The 21,842-nt window shown below is 41.5% G+C and overlaps 2 protein-coding genes across 2 annotated transcripts in view; both read left to right on the plus strand.

Moving 5' to 3' along the window:
• The first annotated feature begins 254 nt into the window (after positions 1-254).
• arpp19a (cAMP-regulated phosphoprotein 19a) lies at positions 255-3,571 on the plus strand. Its single transcript, XM_061067882.1, has 3 exons — positions 255-457; positions 1,326-1,448; positions 2,042-3,571. Exons 1-3 carry the CDS (start codon positions 401-403, stop codon positions 2,210-2,212), a joined length of 351 nt encoding a protein of 116 aa, XP_060923865.1. The 5' UTR covers positions 255-400; the 3' UTR covers positions 2,213-3,571.
• A 5,450-nt stretch (positions 3,572-9,021) lies between these two features.
• myo5aa (myosin VAa) overlaps positions 9,022-21,842 on the plus strand; it is a 44,523-nt gene continuing 31,702 nt past the window's right edge. Inside the window, exons 1-4 of the mRNA XM_061068315.1 lie at positions 9,022-9,054; positions 18,799-18,909; positions 21,023-21,194; positions 21,353-21,497. Of these exons, the coding sequence (XP_060924298.1) occupies positions 9,022-9,054; positions 18,799-18,909; positions 21,023-21,194; positions 21,353-21,497 (461 nt within the window). The remainder of the gene's footprint in view (positions 9,055-18,798; positions 18,910-21,022; positions 21,195-21,352; positions 21,498-21,842) is intronic.

A 21,842-nucleotide genomic window follows, 5' to 3' on the forward strand; every position in this document is an offset into this window, starting at 1 on the left:
GACCAACCACTGTGCATGAAGAAAAACACGTTTGGAAAACAGGAGAAAAGTCGTGAACCCGCGTTGATCGGTGCAGAATTCCTCCTCCTCCTCCTCCTCCTCTTCCTTCACATCTGAGGATTAATCGACTCACACTGATCTGGGCTCCAACAGCTGATCAGCACGTTACGCAACGCAAATCTCTTCCCAGCACTGAGTGTGCGCGTGCACGGTGACAGTGAGCGCGCTCGGTGACTCCGCAGGTGACGTATGTGTTGTGCGGGAGCAGCAGCTCGGCGGCGGTGACGCGTATGGGCAGGGAAAGCTCCGGCTGGGGCTCAGTGTGTGTTTGTGTGTGTGTGTGTATCCCTCGTCCGCCTGGTGAGCACTTCTCTGGCTTGAGAGCGGGATCACTGTCAACATGTCCGGGGACAACGAAGACACGCAGACGGCCGAGGACATGTCGGTGGATGAGAAGGTGACAGTGCAGCGCTGGAGACCGTCGAGCCGCGGCGGCACTGACTTTGTTCGAGCTAATGCTAATGCTACGTTAGCCGCGTTAGCCTTGTTACCCCGCGCTCTCCATTTTTAACGCACCAGCCAAAGCTAGCCACCGAGCCCTGGCTATCGATCCTCCCGCGTTGCGACACTGGCTAGCTGCTCCGACGTTCCTCGGGCTGGTCCCGGAGCGAATGTTGCAGGTGGTTGGTGTAAATGTCGGAGCTGTCAAGAGCTAATGCTAGCAGCTCTCCACCCGCCAGGCTAACTGTCATGACATTCACACAGTGGCAATTCATCGGCTACGGCTAGCTCAGCTGCTAACGTTAGCCTAGCTCAAATCCACAAATGCCTGCACTTTGTTGGGAACAGCATTGTTATTTTCAGCTCAACGTGGTTACCACCGTGTCCCTGCTACATAGCTAACACTCAAAGTTGTCCTTAATGTTGTCAGTGTAAGATTTGAGCAGCAAGTGTAAGGTTTAGCATGTTAGCATTAATGCCAACTGACCACTAAACACATGAAGCCCACACAACCGATGTAATTCTCATGTCAACCTGACCGGTGAATGGTAAACACACTTGCTAACGCGAATGTGGCTAGCGTTGTTAAATCACTTTAGTTAAGTATTAATGCACAGATCGTATTCAGATTGTTCTAGTTAACATGTGTGGAGGTCTACTCAGGAGTCTGCCAGGTTATTTCTATAATGCAGTGCCATCAGCTGACACATATTTCCGTGGGAGCCTGGAGGCACCTGCTGAATGTGCTCACTTGTTGTGCAGTAGTAACTGTGCTTTTGGAGTCTGAATTCATCTCACAGCCTCATGCTTCTGCTCGTCTGCAGGAGGTCCAGGAGAAGGTGATCAGCCCGGAGAAGGTAGAGGAGGCTAAACTGAAGTCCAGATACCCAAACTTAGGAAATAAACCCGGAGGATCGGATCTGCTTCGCAAGCGCCTCCAAAAAGGGGTGAGTTATCTCCTGTGTGCTAAACAATCGGACTTCACCAGAGGACACTGACATTCTTGTGTTGTGTCATCGCACAGAGTTTTCAGGGCTTATCAGAATCCATGCTGCTTTATGTATTAGCTCCAGGTTCACTTACTAGACCATCTCAAAATGTAGTTTGCTTAAACACTGGTTGAATAAATCTTTAATAAATAAAAAACATACCTCATACTATAATTTAGTTCAAAACAACAACACCACCAGCTGCAGTTTGCAAATGATCATACAGTTGAATCGTCAGCGCTACTGCTTTACCAAAGCCTGGACTTTTCAACCTTCACAATGACGATATATATTGCAGGTATAGTTTTAGATGATTAATTTTTCCTAAGTGTAGCTCATTTTAATTGGCAATGAGGGTTAGAGGTATTAGATGTTTTGTTATGCTATATACAGTGTTTATGGACAGTCGTTAAAATGGCTGTTCATGTCAAATGAAAATATCAATAAAACACTGTTGCTGCCTCTTAAATGTGAGGGTTCTGTCTGATTTCATGACTTAGTGAAATATTTGCTTCCTCAGTTTAAAATGTGAGTTTTATGTCTCTCTACAGCAAAAGTACTTTGACTCAGGCGACTACAACATGGCTAAAGCCAAGATAAAGAACAAACAGATGCCAACAGCTGCACCAGAGAAGACCGAGATCACAGGGGACCACATCCCCACCCCCCAGGACCTGGCCCAAAGGAAACCCTCCCTGGTTGCCAGTAAACTGGCAGGCTGATGCACCCGCAGCCCTGACATCTCCTGCTGTACCTCCCAGTCCTAACCCTTTCCACTCAAGTCTCAGAGCTGTAACATTACATCTCCACCCCCCCTCTCTCCCACAGTTCCACCTGTCCCCAGCGTCTTCCCCCATCCGCAACTGCCTGGACCCATCTCGATAAAGTCCCACTCCTACCACTCAGTAGTTCGGCTGGCTGATCCTTTTTTATTTTTTCATTACTTCCATGTATTATCATACACTGAAAGACAGGACATCCAAGTGTGAGTGTGATGAACGTACTGTGACTCTTCTGTACGAGGGATGGATGATCGATACCACAGCGTTTACTGCCTCAGGAGAGGGCCACAAGTAAAAGCTGCATCTTGAGTGGTTAGAGGGCTTGTGGTATAGACATCAGGATTCCACACAGGAGTGTGTACGTATGTATGCGAGCATGTGTGTGCGTTTGCTTTTGTTCGGCACAGGGGCAGACGTCAGCCTTTTAGAAAGTTTAACATCATATTTGTATCATTCACTGTATGTCCTTATTCTAAGTTATGCTTTCAATATGCTTGAGTGATTGATTGAGTATAGTAATCCAGAGGCCAAGCTCAGTTTTGTAAACACTTTGATTGTGAAAGGGGGTGGGGGGGACCACACGGTGAAGGCCACAGTGTCATAAAGAACTGCATATATGATGCAGGGCTCCTTGAGGCATACCTCACTGAGCTCCATTTGAATTCATGAAGGTGCTGACGTGTGCAGATATATAAACATGCTGAAAAAATCTCTGGTGCTACATAAAATCTCCGAGTGGCAGATCTATGGTTCATTCAAAACACTTTGAAACTAAATGAAGGGGATGCCATGGCTTCAATCTGAAATGTAATGTTGAAACTTTGCACTGTATCTGTGATGTGCCATGCATTTCAGCCTCAGGACCACCCCGTCCTCTCCTTGGGTCAAAATGTCTGGTTTCAAGTTGTCATGAGTGACTCATAACCTTGCTGGTAGTGGAGTATACGGGACCTGGAAGCTCCTGTCAGTAGGGACCAGTCTTTGTGCTATGTGAGCAACAAATCTATTATCTACTGGGAGCCTCTCTTGGCATTGGGAACAAAGAGTCTGATGAATTGTGTTCATTGATTTCGGGGGAGGAAATCTTCTATACTCATGCGTTAAGTCATTTTATCTTTAAATTGTCCTCGGCCCCCTGTAGTGCTTTTCAAGGGTCCTTGCTGACGGGATGACGTTTACCTGTCGTGGTAAATCTAAGCTAGCACTACATCTGTCTGAGCTGTGCATGTATGTGGCTGCCCTGCTGTCACTTTATGCCATTTTGTTTTGTAAATAAAATAGTTTTGCACTAATGTTTAATTGTTGTGTCCTGTGTGTGATATATTGATGTATTTTAGGACCTTTTGTATGTTTAAGATGAAAAGTTCAATTGAAGATTACAGACATTCACTGGTTATATTTTTTTTTACAATGCTTTGAAAACTGAGCTGAGGAAAAACTTTCCCAGGCAAAGACAACATTGCAATCACGTTAATTATATATTCCATTATGTGATTGTTAAACCAGTTTTTCTGGCCATTATTGATAAAGATGATCCAAAGCACCAAATATATAAACTCCAGTCAGAATGATAATTGAGACTGGAGTTCTTTGAGATATTGTTTATTTTTAATGGCTGATTGAAATATAGTTCTGTGACATAAGCCAAATTCTGTCATATTTGACAGCAGAATGTAAAAATGGCATGAATCAACATCTCTGATGGGCTCCAAACATATGTAAAGAGACTGTATATGCATTCCATGTATATATCTAAACCTCCATGAGGGTTTAATGAAAGATCAGTATACCCATTCAGTTTGCCACACTAAATAACTTTTCGTAAGTCATGAAGTGACTTCTGAAAAGTAAGTTAGAAAAAAAATCTTTAAAGCTGCCACCGGGGTGTCACCACATCAGCAAGAGAGAAACCAGTTGCTTTTCAGCTTTCTTTTATTTTTTCAACACACAAGAAAACAAATTCAACACTAAACTTAAACTTGCCAGCACTGTCTGCCGGGCGTATTGGCTTTTCAGCTCCGTCTTGTCCATGTGTTTCTCCCGTGTGTCTCACGTGAGATCCCTTGGTGTCTGGCAGCTCGGCTGCTGCCTTTTGAACCAGAGGATCAATCAGCCATCAGCCCTCAGCTGATTAAACCTCTGGTACAGGTGGAGGTGCTCTCTGAGGTTTACTAAGTGCTTTGACAGACAGAGCAGACACAGGATACACACAGGATCATCACAGAGGGTCAAACAAATACAAAATAATAACATATATATATATATTGTAAGATTCACTACCCCATGCAGAGGAGAAGACACCTACATAACACAACGCATATATTAAAAAATATATATATATATATATAAACTTGTAAGGTGTAATATGAAATGTAAAACTATATCATATTGAGTTTTGTCTATTGAGAAATAGAGCCAGATTAAATAAATGTAATTCAATTTAATTTAACAAGAATAAACAATAATGAAAAGGTGTGTGTTCATGTTTTTATTTTCGTGTATAAAACTAATCTTAATTCAATATATATGGTTGTATACACACACATATACAGTTATTGTTTTTTGGCGTTGGAATAAAAAGACAAATCCTTTCTTTGGATGTTGTTGTTGGTGTACTACGCAGGCTTGGCCGGCGGGTGGCGCAGTTACCAGGGAGCAGCAGCAGCGGCAGCAGCAGGGTCGCTGTGTTTGGCTGAATCACTTCATCCATCATACCCACAATGCAAAGTGAGACGGCAGCAGCCCGGAGCAGCGTTTCAGGACAAGTGATCATGGCGATGAGAGCCGCATCTTCTCCCTGAGCCCCACACCACCAGCAGCGTCGGCAACAAAGGCATCACAGGAGTCTTGCCCCCCCCCCCCCCCCCTTCATGAGCACACGCACCGGGGCTCGGGCCGTGCGGGGAGCTGCGGGACAGTCAGTCCACACAGGAGGAGCAGGAGACAGGACATAGCCGGGGACCGCGATGGCAGCGTCGGAGCTGTACACCAAGGTAGAGACCAGTGTCCACAGCCGGTTAGCATGCGGGCTACACACGGCTAGCAGCCGAGCGACCTGTTCTAATGGGCTGCTGGGTTTCACAGGGAGCAGGCGGAGAGGAGGACGTCAAATCTGTGCGTGTGTGTGTGTGTGAGTGTGTGAGAGAGAGTGTGTGTGTGTGCTTGCGTGTGCGTGCGTGTGTGTGTATGTTGGCAGTAAATGAATGAACACGCTCCTGACACCTCATTTAAAAACCTTTGTGCATGAATCTGTAGGAGTGAGACGTGAGCTGGTTCCGATGAGAAAACCATAACAGATGCGACACGACCCCCCACCCCCCGTGTTATATATCTGTTCATTTATTATTATTGTCCATTATCTCCATAACAAGATGACGTCTTGTCCCGGGCCTTCGTGATGTACACAGCCCCCGTCCCCCGGGTCCTTCCCCCCCCCCAGCACCGCCAGCAAGGGCGCTGGGATGATGATGATGATGATGATGATGCAAAGGCGGTGCCAGCCATCATGGACGCTCCAGATTGACGCTTTTAGAAGCATCATCTTTGGCTTTAGCTGCAGTCTGTGCATCTTTACAGCCTTGTGTGTCCTCCTCACATTGTTGCCGTGGCTGGTGTGTGTTTGTCCTTCGGGAGGAGGGCAGGTTGGGTACCTCTCTGAGAGGCTGGGCTCGTCGCAGCATCCGGACGGTTGTTGTAGCATCCTCCCTTCTTCCCTTTAGCATCCGGGGCCCTGCAGCCTCCGTGTGGCTCACTGAGGAGAGCAGGACACTGAGCTCAGGATGAGCAGAGCTGCTGCACTCAACACGCACAAGGTCACAAGTGTGATGCTCCAGCTACTGTAGTATTTCTATGACTGCAAATGGGAAACAGAGGATGTGTGCGTCTCTCTCTGTGTGTGTGTTGAGGGAGAGAGATGAGTCACCCATCTTCCTCTGTGACAGCTGGTGCCTTCAGCTTGAATAACAGCCGTGCTGGAGTAAAAAACGTGACAGTGTGTGTTATGATGATATTTGCCACTGAATTTTCTTTTTAAATCTGACTTACAGTGTGATATTTGATTAATCTGTGTGTAAAATAATCCTGAGTTGCAGCACTATAGCTTTAAGAGAAAATCAGGATTTCTGCCTAAATTCACTCTCTTTAAAGACAAGAATTCAAAATGATATTTTCCAGTAGCATTTGGCTAAGGCTGCCAAATATCCTCTGCTTGTTGGCAGCTTTTAATTTGTCTATCTAAATACCATGAGCATCCTGTTGGGTGTTAAATGGTTTGAACAGCAGAGGGATAGAGGAGCCTTTGGATTCATGTGTCAGTGTGGCTGGGAAAAACCTAGAGTTACTTCCTGCTTTGAATAGTCGAGTCTGTTTCAGAAGTCTGCCTCTGATGTCAGAACCCTCTCTGTGATTTACTTTTCCAACGCATGGTTTTAAAAACACTCTGCCCTTTGTGTGTGGGAGTCGGCCTTATAGAAGCTTATTGAGTAGGTCTGAGATGTTGGGTTAACACGCACACGCACACGCACACGCACACTCAAATACAGACCATTAGATTCAGCCCTGGTTTGGCTCCTCTTTGACCTAAAAACCAGTCTACAGAGAGTTGAGTCAGAGGTGAAGACCTTTTCAGTAGCCTTGAGTCTGTCTCTTCCATCCACTTTGAGTTAAAAAAGTAAGAAAAAATCAGTGTCAATACTATAGTCAGAGGTGGTGAATGCACAAGAGGCAGTCTAAGAAGGAAGAGGAGATGGAAGTCTATTCCCCTGGAGATGGAAGTGAGTCCGAGCTGGACAGGTTCTTCCAATCATAAACTCAAGTTTGCTTTTAAAGGATTGTTTTGCTGTAACACAATAAGAGAGCATCTCCAGTATTTTTAGTAGTCATATATTTAACAGTTTCTCCTGAACCTAAGCTGAAAAGAAAAGGTGTTTTTTCTGCAGATGTCCTAAATATTTCACAAACTTACTATGTAGAATCCTACAGAAACGATCTCCCTGTGATTCCTCTTCAGACAGCTTTGATCTGTATGTAACAGTAGACTGTCAGTCATTCGCAGGAGTTGGTAGAATGTGTAGTTTGTACTTTGTCACAGTCGGCTCATCTTCATATTTTATTTGTAAACATGAGAGTGATATCGAAGTATTACTTATGTCACAAAACATTTCTTTCATGATTTTGTAACCATGACGATTGAAACACAACACCTAAAATATATTTAGACTGCAAGACAAACGCGTTCAGTACAACCAAATTTCCAAGTGAAAATTCAAATCAACAACAAGTTTTCATTAACTACAAATCAACCCTAAACTCTATATTGGACCTATGGTCACATAATGGTGGTAGCTGTGGCTCAGAAAGTGGAACAAGTTGTCTACTAATCAGAAGGTCGGTGGTTTCGATCCCCAGCTCCTCCTCCAGTGTTGAAACCCAAATTGAATATTGAATTCAATAGTAAAAGTCTTCCCAAAAACTAACAATAACATTTGAATAATAGAATGATTTCAAGGTGAGCTGGCTTAAGTTCATATCTAATTGAATCACATGGTAAAAAGCTGCTGTAAAAATAAAATTATAGGTATTTTCAAAGATTCTTAAAGTGATATTTGTAAAAAAGATTTTTTTATCTTATGATGGAACTAAAGGCAGGATTCTCAGTAAAGTCTTAACAATATAGATTTTTGGGGCCAAAGGGATACTATGATATTGGAGAATAAAAAGGGAGAGGGACAAAGAAATGTAATTCAGGTTTGATATTTTACACTTAACCCATAACCTTTATTATAAATAACTATAAATAAAAACAAATACAACAATATATGGAACTTGAATTAGGAAGATAACATAAATGTTTATCTTCTTTGGATTGTTTATTCTGTAAAACAGAAGTTTGCAAACATAAACCCTGATACCAATGTCTGTTCATATCTGCCTATTTATTGGACAGAAGGAGATCCATCAGGATCTAATTCCCAGCCGAAAAAAATTCAATTTGATATCTGAATACATTTCATACTACCATATGAGTTAATGTCACTACAGTATGTAACAGAACGGTTAGGTAAGCATTAGGTGGTGAATCTTACATTATCAAATGCCTGTGGTTATTTTTTATTTTCTCTTCGCTCTAATTTAGAGCATGTGCATTAGATTACTGAGATAACATGGTTAAAGTAATTCTGCAGTCCTGCTGTATATGCTCACCAGTAGTCATTGCCTTTCCAACACAGACGGACACACCAAGGCAGACGCACAGAGAGTTGGGCTGAATGTTTATGACGATATAGAGATTCCAAGTATTATGATGTTTAAGCGAATGTAAAAAATAGCGAACAGAAACAGATATTAGTTTTTAGGAATTAGAATTGCTCAAATTGTCCCACATACGCCACAAAGAAGTTGCTCTTCTTCTTGACAAATGCTCTTGTTGTGTGTCTTGTGTCGTCTGTCACACGGTTATTTGGAGTAATGTCTGTGGTTTTTGGGAAAAGAGCTTCAGAACTCATGTGATAGGGGAGGGAGGCTCACAGACGTGATAGACATCGTGAATGGCCAGTCATCTGTCACAGGGCGAGGAACTTTGGGGAACGTCAGTGAGCGCTGCTGATTTCTGCAAACACAATGGTACGGTTTCATCCCCCAGCGAGTTCTGGAGCTCAGCGCTCGATCAGTTAGTGTCTTGACTTGTGGCTGGAGTCACCCAGAAACCAGCAGACTCACAGCATGAGCTAGAGGCTCCATATTGAGACAAGATGAACCGGGAGTTGGAGTATATGTTTGTTGAAGTAAGTTTTTGCTTTGATGTTTTTAATTTCCTATCCCATTCCTACATTGATTTTTTCAGATATGTAGCAGATACAGTATGTGCTATGTGAAACTGTTACAGAAGAATCAAAGCCAACAGAAGAGCTAATTTCTCTCTTTAGCTCATACAGTCTGCAGATATGTGACTGTGAGTCAGTGGTCTGTAAGTTTTGTTTTTGAGTTTGGTGTTCCAGTCCTGACACACCCTTCTTCAGGATTCATCTGTTATGTCACTGAAATCAGTATAAGAGCTTTCCATTAGCAACAAATCAATCTGAACAACAACTAAATCTTTGTTTCACTTTGTCAAAATTCAATCGGTACGTAACATATCACACCCGTATGTGTAGATACAGGGTGGTACACTTGTGTTGCAGGGGCTTATATAAGCTTTTTTTATCATCTGTATTGCTCTTGTTGGCTGATTTGACTTGCAGAATGGGAGCTAACATTTGAGTGTCACTAATTTAGGGCTGGGTTTTCAGATTACACTCAATTGGTCTCCTATCAAATGATCCAATCCTGAGATCAAACTTTTAGTATATTTATATGTAATGGAGCTTTAACCATGTTGTAGTTGGTGTAGCCATCCTTCTGCAAGGAGTTCTGTCCATGCAAGACATAAAACATGGCAGACGCTGCTCCACTGAAGGTAACGGCAGGTCCACACGCAGATGTCTGGTTCTATGTAAAAACTCTGAAGTCAGTGAAGAGCTTGACGAGCAAAGATAAATATGAAAGATATGCATATAGGAGTTGAAATACGAAATACCACATATATCTCTGAAACTGTTTAAAGAGACACCACAGGTCTGTTATCTGGAACAAACTCCATTGAAGAACATCCAGTTCTCCATGTTCACATGTGGATATATGCCCCAACAGGGTGGTTTAAAGCATGTTGATGGCTTCCGAAGCCTCATTCATTAAATTTTACCGACATGTGAACAGTTCAGTGAGGTTGTCCCAAACCTGCAGAGGTGAAACAAATCATCGCACCACACACAGTGGATTTATTTAGAGTTTATCCCTACGTGATTGCAGAAAAGCTTTGTTCGAGAATCACAGCAAAGTGTGAAACAGGGTCAAACAGTTGATTTAGTTTGAACCTATTTAGGTTTTGTTGACTTGAGCTTAGTGTCCCCTTACCAAACCCTCTGCCCTCATATTGAATCAAAAATTAATAGTATATCATATTTTATTAATGCACCAGGTTAGAGAGTTCCTTTTACATTTTACAGTGTTACTCGTCTGAGAATCTTTTCACATCCATTGAAATAAGTTTTGCAACTGAAATATATCCCTAACTGAATCGGAAACAAATGAGATTTCAAAGTGAATTAAGACGTTGTGTAACAGAATTGAATCCATCTGTGTCTGATAGCAGAATTTATTCCTTTTGTCTGCAATCAACAATCTCAGCTGTTTGCTAACACGTGCCTCCATTCTGCCATTCTGACACAACCACCACAAGTGAAGGTATCAGCTCTGACTAAACTAATGTGATTAGGTGCTAGCCAGCATCATAGCTTCTTAGTAAGAGACTCTGATCTCTGGCAATCACAGGCAGACTACTTGTGCCGAGAGCCAGTGAGTTAGGGAAGATCACCGGGTGCCGTGAGACTGTCGAGGGACCTCCCCACCCAACTCTCCAGCGGGGGCTAAGGTCTCTAAATCTTGGCGTCATGCTGCGTCTACCCAGCTGAGCAGAAAAACAGCAGATTCTCACATGAGGGGCATCATGTGACGAGGCTTCTGCAGTCTGAGACTCCATTGACCGCTTTACTGAGTATGTGAGCAAAAACACTTCTCACATTCCACTGCAGCGCCCTAGATAGCTGTTGCTACCAGCCTCTGTTTTAAAATGTTAAGGTTTCTACTTGATTCACGTTTATGATTTGTTTCGTGATCTTTTTCTGAACATTTCAAAAACTGAATCATTTTCTAAACGATTACATTTTTGCAGAAAGTTAAGCCACATGGATGAATAAGTAGATCAGGATGAGACCTTTTTCATTTCTGTAGCTATAAGAAGAGTCACCTTTTTTAAATCAGAACAGAGATAGCATACAGTATATTTACAGGTAAATTGGTGAGATAAGCATTAATGAAGGAGACCTACAGTTTGATAAGTAGGAGAAAACCCTGTGAGAGTTCAGAGGAGGCCCAGCAGGCCAGGGCCACCCCGGTCCAGCAGTGAAAGCTCAGAGTTCAGTATTAGCAGGGTGAAGTCTCTCTAATCTGCTGTTGACTTTGTGCAGATTTGTAAACACTTCACCTCGCCCTGGAGTTCCACTCTATATCCCCAACACACACACATAGAGTACACTGCACGCACGCACACACGCACGCACACACTCCCGATGCCCTGATCTTTGTGACCTCTAAACCTCCCTCATCCAACGTCCTTCAGATCAAAAATGATCCGACACCCAGAGGTGTTGCAGGAGAAACAAGAGCTAAGGGGATTTGTTTTATAGCAGAAATGAACATGACTTTCATGTTACCTGCTGAAATGTGAAGAGTTGAAAAGAGCCTGTCCTGTCAGTCATCTTTCTTTTATATTCAGATATTACAACCATCTTTGGGCTCCACTTTGTGGCATGCATCTTTGGATGAAGTCAGTTTAATCTCATATCTTTTGTTGAAATAAGATTCTATTGATTCTCCTCTCTTTCTTTCGGATTCTTACATAAGTCAATGTGCAGCAGCAGCGTGCTAACCTGTAATCATATGTAAGTGAAATGAAATCGCAGTGTAGTTGACTGAAATAAGATTATCCAGTGTTAAAACCTGAGCTAGCCTAATCAGCTCCTGATCCTTTGTCTCAGTTAAACCTGGATTAGCATCCGTCCAGTCTTGTACCTTTAGAAGCAGCCTTTTCCTGCTGGGAACTGATCTGCTACTGTGAGGAAGGACGAGATACATTTAAGATAAGTCTAAATGTTCTAATACCATTTTTTCCCCATCCTGATACAGGCTGCTGTACCTGAACTTTGCATATTTGCATATACCGAGTACAGCTCTGATACCTGTTCATTAAAAAAAATAAAACACATATAAATAGCTGTATGCAACTATCTCTGTCTGGAAGTGATGATGTTATTGTTCTATGGCCTGGCTGAGGTTAAAACCTTCGAAAAACCAATACATACAAAGAATGGATGTCATATAACTTATTTTATAATTGTTTATTGTTATTATTGTAGTTTATTCCTCGATAAATACATTTTAATTTTCCTGAAATTGTATTACATACAGTGCACTTAACTGTTTTACATAACTGGCCTATTTTACACAGCCTGCAATCACTTCTTCTCCGCTTCTCTAAATACAGTTCTTTCTTGGGGAAAGAAAATTACAGTTTTATTTCAGTAAAACTTATTTACTTTAAAGACGTGGTATCAGATCTGTACATAAAGATTTGTGTCCTCGCCGCAAAGTTATACTTCCTTTCATCTTTGTACTGACCATAGGTAATAGTTGTCATAGCAACGATTGATTTTGGCCATAATCAGTTTGGTCCTATGATTGATCCACATTATAGGGACACTGGCGATTTTACTCATCACGAAGAGTCGGCCAATAAAAACAGATGCATAATGTCCTCTGTGGCTCCAGAGGTGCTGTGAGAAGTCTGGAAAAATAACCCTGACTAGATCCCATTGATGGCATCAGGGTCTTCTCAGAATCCACGGAAAAAAGTAGGCGCCTCTATTGAGTTGCATTTGAAGCTGCAGTGATTGGTTGATAACTTATTATTCAGTTGGTCATTTATCAAGCGGTTCATGAAGCAAATTATTGGTAAATCAATCAGTTATGATGCAGTTGCATTATGTCAAATCTTAGCTCCAGAGATTTTTGAATATTGACCTCAAGGGTGTAAAAGTGTGAATATCTTTGCTTTTGCTGCTTTAGTTTTGATCATTCTTGGTTGAGCCTGTCAATTGTGATTCGCTCAACTTAGGGGAAGATCAATATTAAAATGCTGGAGTTGATTCTGACCAGAAGTCACTATTCTTCCCTGCCTGCCCCTGGAGGGAAAGGAAAGCAATTATATGCTCAGGCCAGGATCACACTGAATACATTGAAGAGCATCAGTTACTGGGTGTATGCAGATCAGAGCTCAATGTGCTGCATTGTTTTCATGCATTTCCCCCTAATTGTTATGGTGCATTGGCTTGTCTTATTTAAATGTCCTTCTTGAGCTCTGCGGTGTCTGCTCACTGTTTACATCAATAGAAATCCATCACATAAAAATCATGTGACCACTGCATCAGTGTAAACCCCGCCCAGCGCGCTGACAGACAAAAATACAACAAGAATAGAGACCTGCAAATACAAATTGAGCCTCTGATTGGCTGCTGGAGTTCACAGGCTGTGTGTGTGTGTGTGTGTGTGTGTGTGTGTGTGTGTGTGTGTGTGTGTGTGTGTGTGTGTGTGTGTGTGTGTGTGTGTGTGTGTGTGTGTGTGTGTGTGTGTGTGTGTGTGTGTGTGTGTGTGTGTGTGTGTGTGTGTGTGTGTGTGTGTGTGTGTGTGTGTGTGTGTGTGTGTGTGTGGTGCGCACTCTTGCATGCAGCATATGTTGGGCGAGGTCAATGCAGAGACACTTCAGTCATATGATTTCTGATGTCATGAATGATGTCACCTTTAACACACCAACCAGGTCATCATCCATCTCACTGAGAGGCAGACTCTGACTCATCACATTTCACTCTCCATTTTTCAGACGCTCCTCTTTTTCATCTCGTGTTTCACGGTGGTGTGTGTGTGTCTGTGTGTGTGTGTCTGTGTGTGTGTCTGAGATTCATCCTTCAATTCTCCTCTATATACTCAACCCAAACATGGTTCATTGCCTCTGCAGCTGCATTGTGTCATTGTCGGTCTTGATCATCCCATTCTCACGCAGACACACACGCACGACAGTACATGCAAACACCTTCACATGTTTCACACGTCACTAGGTGTCAATCATGAATTAGTTAACGCTGACATATGCCACCAATCAGCACGTTTCTTTTTCTTTCCTCATAGTGTGTGTGTGTGTGTATGTGTGTGTTTGTGCCTGTGTGCCTGTGTGGATAATTATCAGGATCTTGAATTCTGCTCGCTAGCACAGTGATGTCTCTGTGAGGTGTGATGCTGCTCAGAGCTCACTGAGCTATTTTTAGCCTTGGTCCTCCCCCTCCATCACGCCCTCTGTCACTCTCCCTCTCTCTCTCTTTCTCCCGTTGCTAGGAGGCTGTCCCAGAAGCCAGCCTCCTGAAGGGACCAAAAAGATGAAACGACTAACGAAATGGTGGAATGAAGATGGAGGGGGGTTCAGAGTTTATTTTCTTTCTTTATTCGAGAGCTTGCTCTAAGTGCAGCCACACACTTTTGAGCAGGAGCAATATTTGAGAGGAAATGGTTTGAAGTATAGCTTTAAAAAGTCTTAATGAGGAAATAAAGCTTTCAAAGAATATAAGTAAGAGTCTGCTATGAAGGCTATGTTCTAATAATAATAATAATAATAGAACAATAATGATTTGATAAATCTTTTATTTTATTAAGTAAAATAAAACATATTATTTAACCTCTAGGTTCAATTCAGGCTGTCACATTTCAAACCTGATTTTTAAAATGAATGAAAGTGAGCTTTGGTTAATCTGTCATATCTAATTGCTGTAATTGGGGGGGGGGGGACTTATCTAATTGATGTTTTACTTGACAGACAACTGAGCTGCGAGCGTTTTTGTTGAACAGACGTGAGGTTGTGATCTGTGGTTTGATCGTGCTGGTTCTTTCTGAGGGTCTTCCATTGTTAGTTGTTTAGCTGTTTGATCTGTACTCATCGTTGTAGCCTGTGTTTCTCTCTATGTGTGAAGCTTTGGCAGGAGTTCAGGCAGCAGGATCCCTTCCTTCACGTTCTGCCTCGTCCCTTTATGACTTAACTTCAGGGGTAACCTCCTGATTTCTCTCCATTGTTTCCTCTATCCAGATCCCTTCATTCACAATCTCCACAACACCACATCTGACCAATTATCTTTCTGCCTGTCTTTCTCAAACTAGCCTATCACTGGATGCTGTTCTTCAAAAATATTTGCAACCATCTCTTGTTCTGGCAGTGTGTTTGTAGATGAAGAAGTGATCACTGAGGAAGGGCTTCTTCTTGAATCAACAGTGGGCATCTAGAGTTGAATCATTGGTGTTGCTGCCCCTAAACAATGTTTTGGTAAATCAGCTCTAGACACAGATCCAGATCCTGGACTTGAGTTCAAGATGTCAATGTCAGCTTAAGCCCTATGGCATGAACATGAAGGACTCAGCGCACTTTTCTCTTTTCTGGGTTTCTCTTTTCTTCTACGCCTGTCAACATCTCTCTAAGATAGAGCTCCAGAATCCTTCTGAACAGAGTAACCTGCAAGCAATCCAGCACTTCTCGGAGGGTTGAGGTAGTCCAGCCCTTATTATAGCTGATAGTAATTTGTGTATATTCAGCCATATAATACAAGCAATCACTATCATAAATATTTCATTGACTTCTCTTTCTCATTTGATAAGTAAGAAAATGCATCACTGTCTTTGCTTGTAAAATATCCACTGTGTCCATGTGTCCTCTAACCTAATACCAGGGGCCGTCTCTCTCTGTGTTCCTCTGCAGGGTGTGGGTAATTGCACGGTAGAGGTTGAGTGAGGGGAGACTAACCCACTAATTGATTCCAGATGGCGCCTTTCTCTTACACAGATAAAATAAATAGAAATAAAACATGCTTAAGTGGATTTCCAAATATAAATCATTAATATAGCTGGACGGCCTCTTCAAGTAAAATCTATGTGTGGGAAATACAGGTCTGTTAGACCGAGTTTTCATTTCCTTATTTATAAAACCCAGAATTCATAGATCTCCATAGATACAGTGTGTGTGCGTGTGTGCGTGTGTGCGTGTGTGTGTGTCTATGTCTATGTGAGGAATGCAATATTATAATAACCGCATAAACTTAACTAATTCCCCATGTAGTTTCTTTTTCTTTCATTATTCTTTACTTTTAAATGTATACATTACCTCTTCCAAGGAGTTGAGGTGTTTGTTAGATCTATGTGACGGAGTATAAAGCCATGTTGAAGACACTGTTCAACATACAGGGCTAGAAACCTCTACCTGCCTTTCAATGCGTAACAGATAACAGGGTCCTAACCGTAAGGCTTGTTTTTTATTTGAGGGAACCAGCGAGTGCCATTCTAGTTATTAAATTGGTCCTCAGACAGATTTACCTCTGTCTTTTCTGTCTTAGCTGTTACTCAGTGTCAAACTGAGCTAAACCGCTCTGCACTTAACCTCACCACACTGATCACGCTTTGTGATATCCCTGCAGTGGTGGAGAGAGAAAGGGATTTGAGGAACAGACGGGGTCTCTGTGGGTGTTAGAGGTTTGAACATATGACTAACACTTTCAAAAACTTTCACTCAGCTTCCCTGATCACAGATGATCAAATGGTATTTTAGAAGTGAGTGATATTGAGCATGGGACAAAGACTTCCACTGTTTAATAGGTCTGTTCTCTGAGGCTATAGCTGCCATTTCACACCACCGCTCGTCTTAATACTGGGACTGTATGCGTAAAGTGTGTGACGATATCATGATTCAGATGATCAGTATGTGAAGCAGTGGACCAAATTAATTAACCGGTGTCTCTCCCCTTGTGCTCCACAGTAAGGTCTTTCTGCCATGACTCAGTAAGAACGTCATTCACAGTTTACGTAACGTGGCCTAAACAAGCCGTAAAATTGTTGTGGGTCTTTCAGATAAAATCTGTGCTTATTGTCATGTGCTTCACTTCCCCAATTACTCATAAGGAAAATCAAGTTGTCTTTACATATCTGCAGTAGCAGTTTGCTGTATGAGCTTCATATTGGTTCGTATTTAAAAATAATTCAGGCTCAATCGGTGAAAATCCTCCATCTTCAGATTATAATTTAAAGAATCTTAATCCTGTCGTCCTGTGGGTGTTTATGTGAGTGTGGACTCTTATACTTAATGTGTCTTATGTGGTGCTTAAAAAAACACATAGATATGTAGTTGAGAATATTTGTTTGCCTTCACTGTGAGAGTTGTATTGTAACACAGGTGTTTTCCTTGGTGAAGCAGAAAAGTGTTGAGTCTAGAAATTAAGCTTGTTCGTTTCAATGACTGGAGAGATGACCCGGCTATCATAGCTTCTGTAGAGCAGTTTATCCATAAATTGATAATAGATAATAGTGTATTCAGGAATACATTTGTTCCACATCTGGTTACGCTATTCAGAGACAATTGATGTTCACATATCCCAATCCTGTTCTCTATGGATCATATAATTGTCTATGCTCCATGAAACATGACTTGTAATGTCTTTTAACTTGTAACGTTGTTTTTCTCTCTTAACTACTTGGCAGTTTGAATCTTGTGTAAGATGTGTTTTCGCATTCTAAAAAAAGCACTAGACAAATTTAATTGCAACTAGATTGGCTAGATCTCAGTAGATTGTATACCTCCACCATGGCCCAATAATCCACTTAGGAAACCACATTTAAACTCGAGTTACATGTCTCATTATTTTTTTTTCATCAAGATCCATCTTAAATCCTTATTAGTGGATTTAACTCCTATCATCAACTTCCTATTTCCCAATGTTAAAGATAGTAAAAAAAAAAGATCCTGGATCCACACCAAACTTAAATGGGTTCCTCCTTGACCCATACCGTATCCTTCCATCAAATTCCGTGGTAATCTGTCCTGTAGTTTTTCTGTAATCCTGATAAAAAGGGTTAATATGCAGAATTTGTTTTGGTAAGTTTACCCATTTTCAGAATAACATTTTCTTATTTACATCATATGACCCTTTTTTGCATGGTGAAACAGACAGATAAATGTCAGTTTAAGGTTTTCTGATAACCTCTTTTAACTGAGAGCTACACACACACACACACACACACACACACACACACACACACACACACACACACACACACACACACACACACACACACACACACACACACACACACATACACACACACACACATTTTCACTGTTTGACTTTTAATGTCACATTGTGGTCTGCATTATTCTTCAGTCACTATACAGTCAACTCCTATACTTTTAGAGGTAAGGTGTTTATGTCTGTGCGTGTGTGTGTCTGTCTGTCTGTGCATTTGTGAGCCGGATTCCTCAGCCATGTGACCGGCAGTGTTCATCGCTGGTTCTCCACATGTCCGTGATCAGCTGATTACCTCCAGTCACAAGTCCTCAACGGCCTTAAGTTTTATAATGATAGTGTTCTTGCGTGTTGGTTTGTGTGTGTGTGCGCTTGGGTGAATTTTGTGTTATGATCCAGAACAGCATTCATCCGTTGCGATGAGCTACTTGTTCAACATTTCATTTCCCACAACTTCACCAAACTTGACCATTATAAGCCATGTGCTCATGATTGTGGAAACACAGAGCCCAGTGTTTTCTCTGAGGTCAGGAACGAAGTATGAGCAACTGTCCTGTCATTCTTCTTTTTATCTGAACTGAGGTAGTAAACTGGGATTATCTGTATACACAATATAAACTGAACCAGAACAAAAAATAATATTTATATTGGAAATGTAAAAAAAAAACAGCAGTCATGGTACTTAGGATAGTTTTTATCTTTCAAGTCCTGTATCACGTTTTTAACCGAATAATTTGTATTCCCCTCTGTCTCTGTCTCTCTCTCTCTCAGCGTGCTCGGGTGTGGATTCCCGATGCAGATGAGGTTTGGAAGTCTGCTGAGCTCACCAAGGACTACAAAAATGACGATGCCTCCCTGCAGCTCATGCTGGAAGATGGAACGGTGAGGATCACTGAAATATTTATGCTGCATTCAGGCACTACTTGGATGGTACAATTTCCAGTGTAGGCAAGTTAGTGTGAGTCGAAATGTGGAAACAACATGGACGCTACATCAAAACTGTGTTGTATTTGACTAACAGGTTAATACCCGTTTCCAGTAAAATATTGTTTTCCTGTTTTTATCTGGTTAACTAACCAAATGTTGTATCACAAATTTAATGTTGCTACTGAATCGTATGCAATACACGATTTGCACATTAATCAAAAGCTTCTAACATTAACTTTTCATACAAGAAGTAAAGAAATTGGCAAGTCGACCTTTAAAATTCAGACTTTGCAACCTTTTTGTTCCGACTTGAGGGGACGTTCACGCAAATGTATCCCATCAGTCCGAAATCACACAAATGCGCTATGGGGAGGAATCAGTCTCTCCCTCTTTATGTTTTTTTCTTCCTCTCAGCTCTTTCTGTCACTTTATCTCTCTCTCTCTGCCTCAAAGAGACTTCAAAGCCCTGTGTATCATTAGCTGCTATTGGTTTTACCATTAGCACTTTCCACAAACAAGACCTGGTTACAAAGACGCCGCAGGGAGCATTTTAAACGTATAGTAGTGGATTTAATTCCTTGTCTAAGAAAACAAACAGCCACCAGCATGTATTTCTTATATGTATATATATATTGCGGGCCAGTGGGGAGATAAAACTATATCAATAATTATTGCAATATAATTTCCATCAAAGGCAAAATAACACAGGTTCAATGTATATTGATATATTGCTTATGAATTATACACAGTGAGGAGGTATAACAGGCAATTACTCTACCTCAGATTTTTGTTTCGCTTTTAATCAAGTGTTTGTATATAAAAAAGAGTTTAAAATCACAACCGACACTCTGAAACAAAAATCAGTCTTTTAACATTATAGAAATAATAAAGTGACATTTATCGTGGTTGTAATAGATATACATTTTTTATCATAGTATAAGTTTTGGCCATATTAGGATATAGATTTTTCAAATTGAATAAGGTTAATTTTTTTTTTTATAGCTAACTATCACATGCCATGTCTTAGTTCACCTGCAGGGCCACCATTTCCACAGTTCTAAACAAAGCCCAATCTATCTCAAAGAGGACAAGCATTAATGCATTCTCATAATCTCCCATAGAGAATATATTCTTTGCATTGCAGATAACCATTTATTGCACGTTTTGACACTTTTCTATGAAATATCTTTTGAACATGTGGATTTTGATGCCTTTCGAGATCCATGCAGATTCAAATTGTGGGATAGCTGCTGCTGATCAAAACAACACAATTAGTCAATTATCTGATCCATTCCTGGAACGAAATGTGAAAAATATGAGCATGAAAATGTACATGAGCTATGACGGCTGTTTCCACAGAAAGACAGTGGAACGAAAGCATTATCACTTCAACACAGCTTTGAACAACCAAGGGTTTATTTAAGCTGCGGGACAAATCAGTAAACTATCTCATGATGTTTCTGAGAACATGTTTATGGAATATTTTATAAAATCTTTTAGTGGGTGTGGACATTCTTGTAATTGATTATATGAGTGATTGCTGTTCTGGAAACTACAGGAGGTTACAGTTACAGACTATCTAAGAAGTCTGTCAATGGATTTTATCACACAACTTGAATCAACTTAATGTATTAGAAGGAACAGTTTTAGCGATGAACAATAAAAAGGACATGCCTCTCTATTAGTTTGGTGAGTATAATGCTCGGTTCAAAAATATAGATCACATTACTATACTATTTAATTTTATAATGTAGCTATAAAAAATGCTTGCGTCTGACTGGCTGACAGCTGTCATATAACTGTATAAATAATGTATGAGGACACATCAAACATGTATTAATGTCTTTGGGTCTGAGATAGTTTATGAGTTCTTACACTTACAATATATAGTCTGTGGAAGTGCACTCATGAATAAATGTGTAATTTTAATACAAACCATGTAAAATAATAGGTACTTTACACTTCTCAGGGTCAAATGTGCAATGATCTACCCCCTTTTTGTTCATTCATAAAACTACATCTGTATCTCTGTTCTAACTCTCCTGCGTCGCTTTGGTTTCATCCTCAGAACATTGAGCACAATCTTGACCCCAAGACCAAGAACCTGCCTTACCTGCGAAACCCTGACATCCTGGTTGGAGAAAATGACCTCACAGCGCTCAGCTACCTCCACGAGCCGGCTGTGCTCCACAACCTCAAAGTCCGCTTCATGGACTCCAAGCTCATTTACACTTACTGCGGTACGAGATCCTCTAACCTGCTTTCATGCGGATAATGAACAACCAATTATTAGCAAAATGCAATTCCTACCCTCTCTGTTTGGATAGTAGATTAACAGTGATACCTGCTTACAGCCCGGTACAGCTGCAGGTGAACTTACAGCTTTAATCTGTCATAGGAATCGTTCTGGTGGCCATCAACCCGTATGAGCCACTGCAGATCTACGGAACAGACATCATCAATGCCTACAGCGGTCAGAACATGGGAGACATGGACCCGCATATCTTCGCCGTGGCAGAGGAGGCCTACAAACAGATGGCCAGGTTTGTTTGTGTGTGTATGTGTGCGTGTGTTTGTTGCATGTTACCTGAGCAGCTCTCGCTCTGGTCTCCTTGTTGCTCAGCCCTCCCTCTCCCTTCAGGGTTTGTAGGTCAAAGCTGAGACAGAAATAGCCTCATAGTGGTCTCACTGTCTCTCTTTCTCCCTCTTTAAATCACACTCACATTTTAACACCGGTGTTTCTCTGCAGGAGCCAACCAGTCGATTGTGGCTCCACATGAACATTAACAGGACTGAAAAGCAAGTTCAATCAGCGCTCACATCTTTCTCCTTCAATGAAGTGTTAGTTAAAGCTCAGTATGACAGTGCTACCGGCATTGATCTATGTA

The sequence above is a fragment of the Limanda limanda genome, chromosome 3 (genome assembly GCF_963576545.1).
Source record: "Limanda limanda chromosome 3, fLimLim1.1, whole genome shotgun sequence".
Lineage (NCBI taxonomy): Eukaryota > Metazoa > Chordata > Actinopteri > Pleuronectiformes > Pleuronectidae > Limanda > Limanda limanda.

Coding starts and splice junctions, on each gene's coding strand:
- arpp19a (XM_061067882.1), top strand. CDS start 401: ATGTCCGGGGACAACGAAGACACGCAGACGGCCGAGGACATGTCGGTG. Junction 458..1,325: donor ACATGTCGGTGGATGAGAAG/GTGACAGTGCAG, acceptor GCTCGTCTGCAG/GAGGTCCAGGAGAAGGTGAT. Junction 1,449..2,041: donor GCAAGCGCCTCCAAAAAGGG/GTGAGTTATCTC, acceptor GTCTCTCTACAG/CAAAAGTACTTTGACTCAGG.